The sequence below is a fragment of the Balaenoptera musculus genome, chromosome 3, assembly GCF_009873245.2.
Source record: "Balaenoptera musculus isolate JJ_BM4_2016_0621 chromosome 3, mBalMus1.pri.v3, whole genome shotgun sequence".
NCBI lineage: Eukaryota > Metazoa > Chordata > Mammalia > Artiodactyla > Balaenopteridae > Balaenoptera > Balaenoptera musculus.
The window spans coordinates 49,756,945-49,773,416 of record NC_045787.1 but is presented as its reverse complement, the minus strand read 5'-3'; the positions used below and the strand labels follow the sequence as shown (position 1 = coordinate 49,773,416).

Sequence of the window (16,472 nt, the reverse complement as noted above, 5' to 3'; positions counted from 1 at the left end):
GGTGTGATACACACCAAAAACAACTGAATGATTTTTCATTTCATATAGACAGAAATCTAGAGGGTGTGTGTAAGAATGGATATTAAGGCCGTGTGATCAAGGTGGGAGGATCATAAAGTTGAATCATGCTGTATTTATTGATACAGGCTCACTAACCAGAGGTTCTGGATTCACTGTTTCAGCTGAAGCAGTTAGGAAGGGCTATAACAAGTTGGTTGGTTGGTCAATTGGCTGGACCCAAAAGGTGGCCTACATTAAATGAAATTGAAATGCCATGTTGTATTGTAGATGAAAGTATCTGAAGGCTTAAAGGAGATTGCAATGTTAGAGTATATCTATCCTGTAAGACCTGCTCTCCAACCCTGGAAAGACACAACTTTCACAACAGCTGTGAAAAATAAAATTGTGGGGGAGCCCCAGCATCCTTGAAAAGTTCTCTTCTCTTTAGGTCAAAAATTACAGAGGAAACTACTGCCACTGAACTAGGATTGCTAAATGCAGTGGAGATAATGGGATCCTGAGATGTCAGGGGCTAAATGGTGGCACTTAATTGCCAAAAACAAGGTGTGCATGGTTACCATTATAAACAATGGAGTCAAATTGGTAATCAGACTAGTCTAACTTGCATAGACTTATGGGGTTGGCTGGTTATCAAGAGGTCCCTAGAATAGGAAAAGATGGCCAGCCTTTTAAATTCTTACTTGAGCTGTGTAAGCAGAGGATTTCCAGCCTACTGAACAGATGTCTGCATTGAATTAACAAAACACAGAGTCAATTCCTTCTATAAATTCTAGATTTGAGCCAGTTAACAGACTCAGACCCTCAGACACTGTTACACTGCCAAAAACATATACTGTTAATCCTTCTATGTCTTCCCCCAAAGGGACCTTTACCAGAAAAGTAATTCTGAGTAATGTACTTTAGCCTAGCCAAGTTGACATCCCACAAAGTCATCACAGTCCCTTGTCAAGTTGGTACTCATATATATCTTAAACCATCTCCTTAAACCATACTGCTTAACATGACACAGTTATCCTACATACAACTGAGGATACAAAGTCCTTGGGTGATGTTTCTCTTCTCCTTTGTAATTTTAGTACTAAGATTAATGATCACAATACATCTTATGATATTGATATAAAGGTAGCTATTTTTAAGATGCTTTAGATGATAAGAGGATAAAACAGGAAGAAAAAATATTTGGTTAATACTTATACAAACATACTCATATCACAGTCCGTTAATCACTATAGACATGTATCTCACAGGAAAAATGAATGACCTAGTACACTGCTTGAAATTCTGTCCATGGGGAGGATTTCCCTTCACCATCATCCTTCAGGGATGTCCAAAGGAAGGCTATAGAGTATCAGAAGTCCACTTTTGAGTGGTAGCTGCAAATCACACAGAGCTCTTTGTAAATCAGGCCTAACAGTTCTGTTCCTTGGTCAACTGGTCTTAGGTGTGAAGACATAGGTATGGGCTGAGAGAGTGAAGGTGATGTAGCAAAACAGAGTCCATAGATATTTGGGCTACTTCCTCAAGCAACTTACTTGTGCCTTCAGGGCCTCCTCAAGCCTAATCTCATAAACACCACTTCCATTTGATAACAGAGTGCTGCTGTGCACACCCAACATTATGGCTTGGTGGATCAGACAGCACCAAGTTCATGATGGGTAAATCAGGTATCATGGTAACTTAGTGGGTCCTGGCCAAGTGTTCAGTCTCTACTAGGCCTCATAGCAGGCAAGCTGTTTCTCAAAAGAATAGTTATCCACAGAGGATGGTGTGGCTTTGCTCTAAGATCATAAGGGTCTCTAGGAGATGGGTCAAAAAGGATCTTGCTGTGATTTATGTCATAGAGTGTTCTGCCTGTGTTTTCCTCTATGAGTTTGATAGTGTCTGGCCTTACATTTAGGTCTTTAATCCATTTTGAGGGTCTGTGCTGTGATTTACCTATTAAGGCTTGCTAAAGGCTTCAAACAGCAATCCCATCTACCTCTGACAATTCAAGGACCATTGGATGTGTAGGATCATATGGCCCAAATGACCCAGCAGTTTGCATGGCAGAATGGACCTGTTGAAGGGCCTTCTCTTGTTCTGGTCCCACTCAATACAGGCAGCTTTTTGAGTCATTTAGTAAATGGGTCAGAGTAGCACACCCAAACAAGGCATAGGTTACCTCCAAAATTCAAAGAGGAACTGTGAACATCATTCTTCTCTTTTAGTGGTAGGAGGGTCAGATACAACACCTTATCTACCTTGAAAGGGATATCTTGACATGGTACAGACTAATGGATTCCTAGAAATTTCACTGAGAAGGGATACCTCTGAATTTTTGTATGAGAAGTCCCTAAATTAGGAATTGGACTTCTTAAGAAGGTGTCATGGAAAGGATATAGCTTCAAGAACTAGGCGTACCCGGGTTTGACTCCTGGCTGTATCACTTGGTAGCTGTGTGACTTGAGAATGCTCCTCCAGACTACGATTTCTTTTCCTTTTCCTTTTTCCTTTCCTTTCCCTTCCCTTCCTTTCCTTCCTTTTCTTTCTTTTCTTTTTTTAGGTAAGAAATGGATTTATTTAGAGAGAAAGAAACACACTCCACAGACAGAGTGTGGGCCATCTCAGAAGGCGAGAGGCCTTGGGAGAAACATACTCTACAGACAGAAGGTGGGCCATCTCAGAAGGTGAGAGCGCCCAGACTACGATTTCTTTTTTAAAGGGTATTCTATTTATTTAAGGGTATTATATTTATTTGTATTTAGTTTGTAGACACAGATCTATAAACTGATATGTATTACTGACCTAATAAATATATTTTGGGAATCATCTTTGTTTCTCTGAGAAATCGTATTAATAATACTATTTACTTTACTTCATGTATAATTATAATCAATTTTTAAGTAATTTAGGAATGAATGAAGGCATATTTGCTAGAGCTTATAAGCCAGGAGTTGCTTGGGAAATAGCTGTAATTTATTTTACAGTTCTTAAAATATGGCTCCCCCATATGTTTTGTTCATTTTTCCTGACATGTATTTTAAGAAGGCAATATTTTCCCTTATACCATATCATCTTTACTTTGAGTAATAAATTAGTGATTATAAATATCCATTTTTATTTCTGTAAGGTAATACTGAGCTTTGCCGACAATGCTGCTTCACCAAGATAACAGTTATGTCATTAGACTGCAAGCATAATATATATATTTTTTATTATCATGAGCAAAAATTGATCTCTGTGTTTCTAAAATGTATTTAGTTTTCTGCTTTCTGGATTTGATGATGTCTAATGTACACTATTTTCTTTCACAGATATAATTTTAAACACAATAAGGGCAATGTTTGTTAGAATAAAAAGCTGTATCATTCTTCCATATTTATTAGAATATCACATACTGTCAATTAAATGTTTTTATTCAAATATAGTCAGTAATTATGACAAATTTGGACCTTTCATAGACTGAACTGTTCAAGCCTGATCAATCTCAATTTGTTTGGATGGTGGTAGTATTTTTAGTGCCATGAGAGGTTCACCTACCTTATGTTAAAATATGCTTATTGCATTATCAGATATATGACATCACAGCACAGGAATGTTGAATTAGTAGTTCATAATAAAGACGCAGACGTAGAGAATGGACTTGAGGACACGGGGAGGGGGAAGGGTAAGCTGCGACGAAGTGAGAGAGTGGCACGGACATATATACACTACCAAATGTAAAATAGATAGCAAATGGGAAGCAGCCCCATAGCACAGGGAGATCAGCTCGGTGATTTGTGACCACCTAGAGGGGTGGGATAGGGAGGGTGGGAGGGAGACGCAAGAGGGAGGGGATATGGGGACATATGTATACATATAGCTGATTGATTCACTTTTGTTATACAGCAGCAACTAACACAACATTGTAAAGCAATTATACTCCAAAACAGATGTTAAAAAAAAAAACCCAAAAAAAAAACAAAAAACCTTTTGTTCTAGGTTACACAAAGACTACCTAAGTGACTGAAATAAATAAGCTTACTTCTCTGTGCTTTAGTTTTCTCACTTTTAACATTGGAATACCTACCCAAATTCTTTCTTGTACTGGGATCATTCAGATCTCCTTTTTAAAAAAAAAAAAATTAATAAGGGAAGACTAATTCCAGGGATTACTGTAATAATAAATAAAAATAAATATCAGGTTTTCTTTCTATAAACCCATAAGCCTATTTCTAACAATTCTTTATTCCAGACATTAAATTAGTTAATAACAATGAAAAAATGTAAAAGCCACTCTTTATTGCACATTTACAATATATTTGACAATGTCCAAGTTAAAAGAATCACTAAATTAACTACATGTTGGACATGCATTGTTCTTTTAGGCTACTGAGTGTCTGTCAGTCAGTAAATTTTTAATTTCCTCAAGTGAATAATCCTGCAATTGGAAAAGTGTTAATATATTTTGCTAAGTCTCTACTGGTGGGAATTAATCTCAGCTTTGTTTTTTGTTTTTTGCTTTTCTTTTTGTGTTTAATATTCTGTTCTTGTAATAGTTTAAAATGTTGCACTAATGCTATTATTAGGTCTCTACAAAAAAGGATAGTCAGCTGTCTTGGTAACAGAAAGGAACATAAGGACATATGTAGAGATAATTGGAAACCAAAACTGTATATACCCTGCTAGATTAGTTCCCAGAGGATATGGTTTATCTTTAATGTATATAACTTGCCTGAGGATAAGTGATGATTGACTAAATATATTATCATTAATGATAATATCTACTCAAATTATCATTTAATTTTACATTTTTACTATTTTTAAGTGGAGGGAAAACCTCAGTCTATAAAATCAAGATAAATGTAAAAGTGACATTGTAAAATTAGAGCCACAAATCCCAAACCAAGAACTATGAAATTAACAGTGCGTTGTTGCTAAGTGCTAGATAGATTAGCTCTTGAATAAAGTTTAGTTTGTTACATGAAAAACATTCATAAATAAGTCCATTCTCAGATTTTCTATAAACACCAACAATTTATATAATGCAACATTATAAAAATTTCAAAGCACATTTAAAAAAATGTTTAAGTAATTGTTACCTACATCATTTGTAATTGTTCAACCATAGTAAGGTATGAAAATTCCTAAAATGGAAAGAAAAAATAGCAAAGAAAGCAGAAAACAATGAATCCAATGACCCAGTTCACTGAATAAATATAGATGATCACCATATCCATGTCAAACCACCATCCACGGCTATCATCCTCAAAGTGCAGATAATCCATCCTATGTGCACCATGTGGAAACTGCCTTCTTGTAACTGGAGCTGCACGTCTGTGGAAACCTGGAAGATATATGAACATATTATTTAAAGCTCATTAAATTCAGTTTAAGTGCTCAGAAAGGAAGCTGCATTATGAACAGAAGTATCACGACCAGAGCATATCTTGATTTCATTGAGTGGTATATTGTATTCCTGACAGTTTTATTTTTTTTAATGATAAGCAACTATCAGAAGTCTTTTTTTTTTTTTTTTTTTCAGTTAAGGGTTTTAAGGGGGGACAGTAAAATTAGCAAAGAGCATGGAATATGGAGTCAGGAAACTATCCTTTTTTAAAAAATTGAAGTATAGTTGATTTATAATATTAGTTTCAAGTATATAACATAAAAATATTTTTATAGATTATACTCCATTTAAAGTTATTATAAAATATTGGCTATATTTCCTGTGCTATACAATATATCCTTGTAGCTTGTTTATTTTAATACATAGTAGTTTGTACCTCTTAATCCCCTACCTCTTCTTACCCCTCCTCCCTTGCCTCTCCCCACTGGGAACCTCTAGTTTCTTCTCTATATCTGTGAGTTTGTTTCTGTTATGATATATTCATTCACTTTATTTTTTAGATTCCACATATAAATGATAACATACAGTATTTGTATTTCTCTGTCTGACTCATTTCACTAAGCATAATATCCTCCAGGTCCTTCCATGTTGTTGCAAGTGGCAAAATTTCATGCTTTTATTTATGGCTGAGTAATATTGCATTGTGTGTGTGTGTGTGTGTGTATGTATAACATCTTTATCCCTTCATCTGTTGATGGATGCTTACATTGATTCCATATCCTGGCTATTGTAAACAATGTTGCTATGAACATCGCGGTGCATATATCTTTTCGAATTACTGTTTTCGTTTTCTTTGGACATATACTCAGGAATGGAATTGCTGGACCATATGGTAGTTCTATTTTTAGTTTTTTGAGGAACCTTCATACTGTTTTCCATTGTGGCTGCACCAATTTACGTTGCTACCAACAATGTACTAGGGTACCCTTTTCTCCAAATTTGTTATTTGTGGTGTTTTTGATGGTAGCCATTCTACAGGTGTAAGGTGATACTCATTTGCATTTCTCTGATGATTAGTGATGTTGGGCATCTTTTCCTGTTCCTGTTGGTCATCTATAGGTATTCTTTGGAAAAATGTCTGTTCAGGTCTTCTGCCCATTTTTTAATTGGGTTTTTTTTTTTGATATTGAGTTGTATAAGTTCTTTATATATTTTGGATATGAACTCCTTATTGGTCATATCATTTGCAAATATTTTAGGAGACTATTTTTGATCTGTCATGTACTTGGGGCAAGGTAATTTATCTCTTTTGGTCTCAGATTTCTCATCTATATCATCTGATGACTTAATTCAAAAATTTGTGAGGCTCATTTTTTGATATTGAGCCACATGAGCTGTTGGTAAGTTTTGGAGATTAATCCCTTGTCAGTTGTGTGATTTGCAAATATTTTCTCTCATTCTGTGGGTTGTCTTTTCATTTTGTTTATGGTTTCCTTTGATGGGCAAAAGCTTTTGAGTTTAATTAGGTCCCATTTGTTTATTTTTGTTGATTTCCATTACTCTAGGAGATGGATAGAAAAGACATTGCTGCGATTTATGTCAGAGTGTTCTGCCTATGTTTTCCTCTAAGAGTTTCATAGTATCTGGTCTTACATTTAGGTCTTAAACTCAAAATGGATTAATTTTGTATATGGTGTTAAAGAATGTTCGAATTTCATTTTTTTTTAACATGTAGCTGTCCAGTTTTCCCAGCACCATTTATTGAAGAGACTGTCTTTTCTCCATTGTATGGTCTTGCCTCCTTTGTCATAGATTAATTGACCTTAGGTGTGTGGGTTTATTTTTGGGATTTCTATCCTGTTCCATTGATCTATATTTCTATTTTTGTGCCAGTACCATACTGTTTTTTTGTTTTGTTTTTAAAATTTATTTATTTTTTATTTTTATTATTTTTGGCTGCATTGGGTCTTCGTTGCTGTGCACGGGCTTTCTCTGGTTGCGGCGACTGGGGGCTACTCTTCGTTGTGGTGCGCGGGCTTCTCATTGTAGTGCCTTCTGTTGTTGCGGAGCATGGGCTCTAGGCGTGCGGGCTTCAGTAGTTGTGGCACATGGGCTCAGTAGTTGTGGCATGCGAGCTCTAGAGCGCAGGTTGAGTAGTTGTGGTGCATGGGCTTAGTTGCTCTGTGGCATGTAGGATCTTCCTGGGCCAGGGCTCGAACCCATGTCCCCTGCATTGGCAGGTGGATTCTTAACCACTGCACCACCAGGGAAGCCCCTACCATACTTTTTTGCTGACTGTAACTTTGTAGTGTAGTCTGAAGTCAGAGAGCCTGATTCCTCCAGCTCTGTTTTTCTTTCTCAAGATTGCTTTGGCTATTCGAGGTCTTTTGTGTTTCCATACAAATTTTAAGAACAACCTAATCAAAAAATGGGCAGAAGACCTAAATAGACATTTCTCCAAAGAAGACATACAGATGGCCAAGAGGCACATGATCAAGAGATACAAGATGTTCAACATCGCTAATTAGTAGAGAAATTCAAGTCAAAACTACAGTGAGATATCACCTCATAACAGTCAGAATGGCCATAATCAAAAAGTCTACAAACAATAAATGTTGGAGAGGGTGTGGAGAAAAGGGAACCCTATACACTGTTGGTGGGAATGAATTGGTAGAGACACTGTGGAGAACAGTATGGAGGTTCCTTAAGAAACTAAAAATAGAGCTATCATATGATCCTGCAATCCCACTCCTGGGCATATATCTGGAGAAAAACATGGTTCAAAAGGATACATTCACCCCAATGTTCATTGCAGCACTAATTACCATAGCCAAGGCATGGAATAAACCTAAATGTCCATTTACAGATGAGTGGATAAAGAACATGTGGTACATATATACAATGGAATATTACTCAGCCATTAAAGAAAATGAAATATTGCCATTTGCAGCAACATGGGCTGACTTGGAGATTATCATACTAAGTGAAGTAAGTCAGATAAAGACAAATATCATATGATATTGTTTACATGCTGAATCTAAAAAAAATGATACAAATGAAATTACTTACAAAACAGAAACAAAGTCCCAGACTTAGAGAAGGAACTTATGGTTACCATGGGGGAAGGTGGGGGGGAGGGATAGACTGGGAGTTTGGGATTGACATGTACACACTGCTATATTTAAAATAGATAGCCAACAAGGACCTGCTGTATAGCACAGGGAACTCCGCTCAATATCTGTAATAACCTAAATGGGAATTAGAATTAGAAAAAGAATACATACATGTATATGTATAACTGAATCACTTTACTGTATACCTGAAAGTAACACAACATTGTTAATCAACTCTACTCCAATATAAGATTAAAATTAAAAAATAGCAAATGAAAAAAAATTGTGAGGTTCAAATGTAAATTATTTTCCCATGAGAGCATTTTCTAAATTTAAACTTCATTCATGTTTTATTTTTACAACTACTCTCACAATTAATGTTTGTTACTTCTGATCACCAACTTAACCTTCTATCTTATACCTTGAGAATTTCACTAAGTCATTTGTGCAAAATTCTATAAGAAAAATGTCTTTCATTATGCTTTAGCATTGAATAAACTGGACAGACAAAATGATACTTCTTTGAAGAAACTGAGCTTTAATTCTTATAAGTTTCCAAGCATGGACCTACTTAAGGAGATTATATAGAAAGTAAATATTGAAAGTAAGCAATAGTCCATTTATGACTAAATGAATATGACATTTCTGAGAAATATTACATCTCGTGAAATGCTGTTCTTTTTATTTTGTGATACTTATATGCTAATTATTTACAGTTTGAGTATACTCAGTGGCAACCTGTTTTTGTTGGCTGACCAACACTGAATTTTGTTTTTAGAGACCTTCAAAATTATATATTTTTTAAGATGAATAACCTGATTATTAACCTTTGCTTTGTACTTATCTACTGCCTACTAATGTATTTCTGTGCTTGTTAGTGTTGGTGAGTGGGGACAACACAATAAACTGAGCAGAAAAGATATATTCTAGTACTTGCTAGTAACTCTGGTGGTAAAGGTTCCATGAGGCTCAAGCTTGAAGCAGATTCTGGTTCATCTATTTTAATAACTTGTTATGTAACAATAACAAAAGTAATGTTAAATATTATGCTCTAGATCAGGCTGCTTATTTTGACAGAAAGGCTGCATTCACCTGAGTATTATAGTATGGTTACTTAAAGTCAAATTTCTTTGATCAAGAATAATTCTAAATTATTGTTTACATATGTTTTATTTTCTATTTTAAAATAGAAAATGTATATCTTTAAGGTGTAAAGCAGGATGATTTGATATATAATATATAGTGAAATGATTACTATAGTCAAGCTAATTAATATATCCATCTCCTCACATAATTATCTTTTTTGTTGTTGTGAGAGTACCTGCTGTCTACTTTCTTAGCAAATGTCCAGTGTCTTTTATCAGATTTATGGTTCGTATATATTTTCTCAAAATCCATAGGTTGCCTTTTGATTTTATTTGTTTCCTTTGCCATGCCGAAGCTTTTTAGTTTGATGTAGTCCACTTGTTTATTTTTGCTTTTATTGCCTGAGCTTTTGTGGTCATATCCAAAAAACAAAACAAAACAAAACACCCAAACAAATTGCCAAGGCCATTGTCAAGAAGCTTATCCTGTATGTTTTCTTGTAAAGTTTTATGGTTTCAAATCTTACATTTAACTCTTTAATCTATTTTGAGTAGATTTTTGTGTATGGTGTAACACAGAGGTCCAGTTTCACTCTTTTGCATACGGCAATCCAGTTTTCCCAATACCATTTATTGAAGAGAGTATCCTTTCCCCATTGTGTATTCCTGGCACCCTTATTGAAAAGTAGTTGATTGTGTATGTGTGGGTTTATTTCTGGGCTTTCCATGGTGTTCCACTGGTTTATGAGTCTGTTTTTATGCCAATACCACACTATTCCGATTACTACAGATTTCCAATATAATTTGAAATCAGGAAGTGATACCTCCCACTCTGTTCTTTCTCAAGGTTGCTCTATTTGGAATCTTTTGTGGTTCCATACCAATTTTAGAATTTTTTTTTCTGTTTCTGTGAAAACTGCTGTTAGTATTTTGATAGGAATTGTGTTGAATCTTTATTTTGCTTTGAGTAGTACAGACATCTTAACAATATTCTTTTTTAAATTTTATTTTTTAATTGAACTATAGTTGCCATACAGTTATATAATTATAAAAGTTACAGGTGTACAATACAGTGATTTACAATTTTTAAAGGTTATACTCCATTTATAGTTATTAAAAGATATTGGCCATATTCTCCATGTTGTACAATATATCCTTGTACCTTATTTTATACCTAATAGTTTGTACCTCCTACTTCCCTACCCCTACATTAATTCTTTTAATCAATGAACATGGAATAGCTTTTCATTTAGTTTTGTCATCTTCAATTTCTTTCATTGATATTTTATAGTTTTCAGTGTTTATTTGTAAATTACATTTACTTATATTATGTAGATTAAAAACATGAAATTAAGAAAGATGAGATAAATGTTAAGTGATATTTTAGAATACATTTTACAGACATATTTCAAATAGGTTTTTAATAATTTCTAATGTTTTTGGCTGACTTTCTATCATATTTTATTTTTAAAAATAACTTTTATAGCTTACAAAAAGCTTATACTAGAATGATGTGTCAGCTCTTCTATTTTTTTGTTTGCCTTATCAGTATTATTGTCAATCTGATTTCTTTATAGGAGTCTGTTTAAGTTTCTTGTGCACCTTGTGCTGGTAGTTTAGCTAAAACTAGATAATATCCAAAATCCATTTAACTGGTCATATTAAACTTCAAGATATTGCAACACCTGCAAAACTAACAAACTAATGAAGTCAGCTATTCATATTGTCAAACTTACAGTTTTCCTCGGCTAACATTACATACCATCATAACATGTAAGTAAGGATGCCAGTGTCAGTCCTCACTAAGTATTAGTAAAATTTAACTTTTCTTCTGTTTCAATAATCATAACAGAAATTTTAATGTTATTTTCCCACATTCCAAGGGATTGTCTCGCACCAGCCTGTAGGCATTCTATTTTGGAGAGCATATTTAGGGGATTTCAATCCTAACAGCTATTTACGACTATCTAACTACTGTTCTCTAAACTATACTCAGTATCTTAAAAGGAAAGGGGCCTTTCTGTTTGTGTAGGAGAGAGGGGAAGTGGGAAGAGTTTTTCTCACATTCAAAAATTATTCTAATACATAAACACAAATGTTCCCAAAGCAGTTTATATACCTTTTCAAAAACCTTTCACAAATATAGGCTGGAAAACAGGTAACATTGTTACTGGAAATTATTACCATTACTACTGTATTTTAAAATATGTGATTTTTCTGTCCAAAAGGAATATTTAGAGGCCTTAGATTCTTCAGATTCAAAACGTTCAGTTGTTTGGGCCAAAGAATAACTGTATTAATGGCATAGTTGTAGAAAACAGTAGAACTGAGAGTAAACAAGGCACAAAAGATGCAGAATTATGAGTATGGTGATCATACATACTGGTTTCCCCAGGACAGTCTCAGTTACTCTTATGTCTTGGTATAATTACTAATAGTGCCCCTTTCACTCTAGAAGTGTCCTCATTAATGGTAATTTCCTTTATTGGTGGAATGAGGGAAAAAGAAGGCAGTGCAGGAAGACACCAAATTACAAAATTTCTAGCTCTGAACATCAGAAGGTGATGTTGACCCAGACGGCTTATGTAATGTGTGTTTATAGGTAAGGTGGATAATGATCATTACTTGGTTAATTTCTTAAAAAAAATTTTTTAAGTGGGGAAGGAGTGAGTAGGTGTTTGTAATAATTTTGGAATTTCCAAAGCTGTAAATTGAATGAGAGGATTGGAATTTCTAAATCAAAATCAGACTAAAAGAAAATGACCTCACTGACAGTTACTTAGTAAATATTATATTGATTACGAAATTAGAAAAATTGCCAGAATACTAATCACAGAGATTAACTGCAGATTCCACTGTAAAATGATGGCAATGTAAGTACCTAATTCATTGGGCTAATATAAGGATTAGATGAATTAATACATATAAAGCACATTCCTGGCCGATAGTAAAGTTTCAATAAATGTTAGATTCTTATATTTTTATTACTATTGTTACTGCTACTTTGAATATTAGGAAGAAGCTGCTTTTCTTGTCAGTTCTTGTTCTTCATATTATGTCTACCTTTTCTGAATAAATCAATATGCTTACCATTGTTTGTTCAAACAAATGCTGAGAAACTGTTTCCTTCAAGTATGAGTTGATTTCTCTAAAGCAGTTAACTTTAAATAGACTGTCAGAACATCAGATACTGAAAATATGGAATTGATTAAAAATTTAGGAAGAGTATACGTGCTATCTCTTAGAGGCTGAGGATTTAAAGATATTATAAGACATGGTTCCTGTCTTAAGAAACTCAGAGTCTAGAACAGTTTCTCAATCTTTTTTTTTTTTCATTATCACTCCTGTAAGGAGAAAAAAAATGTTAAATTTAAATTTATCTCAAATTAAATATTCTAATCAGTAAATCAAATTAAACCAAATTTCTCCTTAATGAGAGAAATTAAAAATAAGGAATGAAATTTGCTCAGGTAGGGTTGAGCTCTTGAGGGCCTCAAACGACTGTAACATCTAAGATTATTTTGGTGCCCCAAGAACCAGTTTTTGCCCCCATTTAAAGTGCATGGTCTAGGAGACAGTACACTTAAAACCATTATAATAACAGTCAATGTATATATTTTAATATATACAACCACTTCATTCCAAAAAAGGATTTGGATTGGAGTTAACGGAGTGAGAAGCTTCTGTACCAGGAATTCACTTTTTCACAGACTTAAGCACAACTTATTATTAGTGATAACCTGATAATAATTAGTTTGTTATCAACACATGGTTTAAAGAATAGTCAATATTATTAGTATATTTTAATTATGCTATTTTAAAGTAAAGGACACAATAAAGACACATACTCTTTTTTTTGCCATAAACTATTAGGAAAAAAAGTGTAGTGCAGTGAAAATCATACTCCTCAAGGAATCAGATGATTTGGATTCTTGTGCCAATATTAAACATACTGATTATTTGGTCAAGTCAAAATAGTTTCTCTATATCAAGATGTTCATATGGTTTTCTTCTTTAATCTGTTAATGTGATGAATTCAAATAGTAGATTTTTTAAAATGTTGAATAATTTTTTAAAAATCTGTTAAAGTGATGAATTAAAGTGATAGATTTTCCAATGTTTTATCATTCCTTCATACCCAGGATAAATTCCGTGTGTTCATGATAATCGTTTTTACACATTGATGAATTCAACTTTATATATTTTATGTGGCATTTTTATGCCTATGTTTGTAAGGAAGATTGGTCTATAATTTTCTGTTTTATGCGATTTTTGCCTGGTTTGTATATCATGATTTTATTGTCTTCATAAAACATGTTGGCAGTTAGGTGACAATTCTCCATGGATCTCTGTGTGTCTGCATATCTTGCAAGCAAGAGGCACTGACTGCCTTTGTTCTGACACTGGCAATCTTGTGCTCTCTTTTTATTCTCTGGAATGGTTTGCATAAAACTAGAATTCTTGATGGCTTGACTAAATCTAACCTATAAAACCACTTGGGCCTGTAGTCTTTTCAGGTGTGGGTGTAGATTTTTAAACACCAATCAATTTCTTTAATAGTTGTTGGTATATTAATGTTTTCTAGTTATTCCTGAGTCCCTTTTGGTAACTTTTATATAGCATTATCCATTCTATTCAAGTTTTTAAACAAATTGGACTAAAATTTTCATGGCTGTGGTACATTTAGGGCTTTACACAAATATTCTGGTCTCCCGAGTACCTGGTTTGTTTGCACTTCCCTGCCCCTTAGGCATGGCCACCAGACTTGACAAACGAAAACAACTGTCCAAAGAAAATGCTGTGTGGTGCTTCTGGGTAGAGCATTTATCAGTTTGAGATCCTGCAGCTGTCTCTTTTCCTCCTCCACAACCAGCAGTGTACCAGATAGAGGCTGCTCTGTTATCCTGGGTCCTAAAGCTTAGGATGATGTGGAGCAGAGCACCTAGGAGTTAAGGGAAAAACTAATTCTGACTGAAAATAATGAAGTGACTTTTAAAACTATTAAAGAAAAGGATGATAATCACAAAAGTTGAAACTGACTTGTTTCCCCACATGGAAAAAAAAAAAAAAAAGATAAAGCTCTTGGAGAAATTCATTGTGTGAAATCAAAGAGTGAGAAAGAACTGTGAAGAAAATCTCCAAGTCACTATCATATTTAGGAAGAATATAAAGAAGAACCAGCATTCCAGAATCTCATACAGGTACTTCTGCCTCTCCATAAATTCTATTTTGTAAGAACAATTTTACCTCATAAGGATTTCTCATATTCTAGAAAACAAGGCATGACCTTTTCTCCCCAGAATATGGTTCAAATTTATATTCATCATCAAAGACCATAAAGTAGGCTCTATATTTTGAAGATTCTTTCAGAGACAGAAAGACTGTCAACAATTATCTCATTCATTTTTGTAATTTTAGCAACTTGCACAGTGCTTATAGTGGGTACTAAGTGTGTTTATTGAATGGATGGATGAATGTATGTATATAAGGATAGACTTCAGAGAGTACAATGAATATATTAGCATATTTCTGAGAATGTCCCAAATCAAGCTTCTCAACTATATTTTCAGAATGTATTGAATATTATTATGAATATATTTGAGGTACATTTCGTAGTTCTTATGAAAAAAACTTTAGAGGTTAATTCAGAGAGCCCTGAAATCAGTATTAAAAAGGGGATATGTCCTATCCTTCGTGTGTGATGGGACAGACAAAAGGTTAAATCATGGTGTTTTATTGCTCTATATTCTTCATGTTACATAAGAATTCTGTGTCAAAATTTGATATAAATAAGACTTAGTAGAGGTGGAGTGATATTTTTAGTCACAAGCAGGTATAGAGTTACTCTGTTAATAGACATGAAAAGTTAATGCAAAATGGATTTTAAATTTCATCTTTATCTTCTATATCTTTAGGATTGCAGGGTCAAATATATTTATTAATCCTGCAAAATTAACTTTTTATATTGAATAAACTAAAATATATTGCAGGTTGCAACATATTCTATAACAACTACTGACATTTCAATATCGTTTTAAAGTTATTGGGCTAAATTATATAATTCTTAAATGTTTTGTTTCTGTAACCAGGTAAGAAGTGAGAACCATGTGTTGTTGTTGTTTTTTTTAATTAGTTTATTTGGTTGCGCCAGGTCTTAGTTGTGGCAGGTGGGCTCCTTAGTTGCAGCTCACGGGCTCCTTAGTTGCAGCTCGTGGGCTCCTTAGTTGTGGCTTGCCGGCTCCTTAGTTGAGGCATATGAACTCTTAGTTGCGGCATGCATGTGGGATCTAATTCCCTGACCAGGGATCGAACCCGGGCCCCCTGCATTGGGAGCACAGAGTCTTAACCACTGCACCACCAGGGAAGTCCCAGAACCATGTGTTTTTTTTTCTAAAAGTATTTTTTTATTGTGATAGAACACAAATAACATGAAATTTGGCATTTTTACTATACAGTTCAGTGGCATTAATTACATTCACAAAGTTAAGCAACCACTGCCACTATTTATTTCCAACATTTTTTTTCATTACCACAAAGAGATACTCTGTAGCCATTAAGCAATAATTCCCCAATTCCCTGCTCTCCTTTGCTCCTGGCAACCTCTAATCTACTTTCTGTCTCTATGACTTTGCCTGTTCTAAGATATCTCACAGAAGTGGGATCATGCAGTATTCATCCTTTTATGTTTGGCTTATTTCACTTAACATAATGTTTTCAAGGTTCACTGTTACTGCATGATGTATGAAAACTTCATTCCTTTTCATGGCTGAATAATATTCCATTGTATGTATATACCATATTTTTTTAATCCATTAATTTGTTCTTAGATAATTGGGTTGTTTCCATCTGTTGGCTATAGTGAATAATGCTGCATTGAACACTGGCAAACAAGTATTTGTTTGAGTCCCTGCTTTCAATTCCTTTGAGTATATACCCAAGAGTAGA

At 34.2% G+C, this 16,472-nt stretch overlaps 1 protein-coding gene across 7 annotated transcripts in view; it reads right to left on the bottom strand.

Annotated features, from left to right (window-relative positions):
- Positions 1-4,260: 4,260 nt before the first annotated feature.
- RNF180 (ring finger protein 180) overlaps positions 4,261-16,472 on the bottom strand; it is a 285,515-nt gene continuing 273,303 nt past the window's right edge. For all 7 annotated transcript variants that reach the window (XM_036849071.1, XM_036849070.1, XM_036849069.1 and 4 more), the window contains one exon: positions 4,261-5,326. In XM_036849071.1, coding sequence (XP_036704966.1) covers positions 5,127-5,326 — 200 coding nt within the window. In that variant the 3' untranslated portion in view covers positions 4,261-5,126. The remainder of the gene's footprint in view (positions 5,327-16,472) is intronic.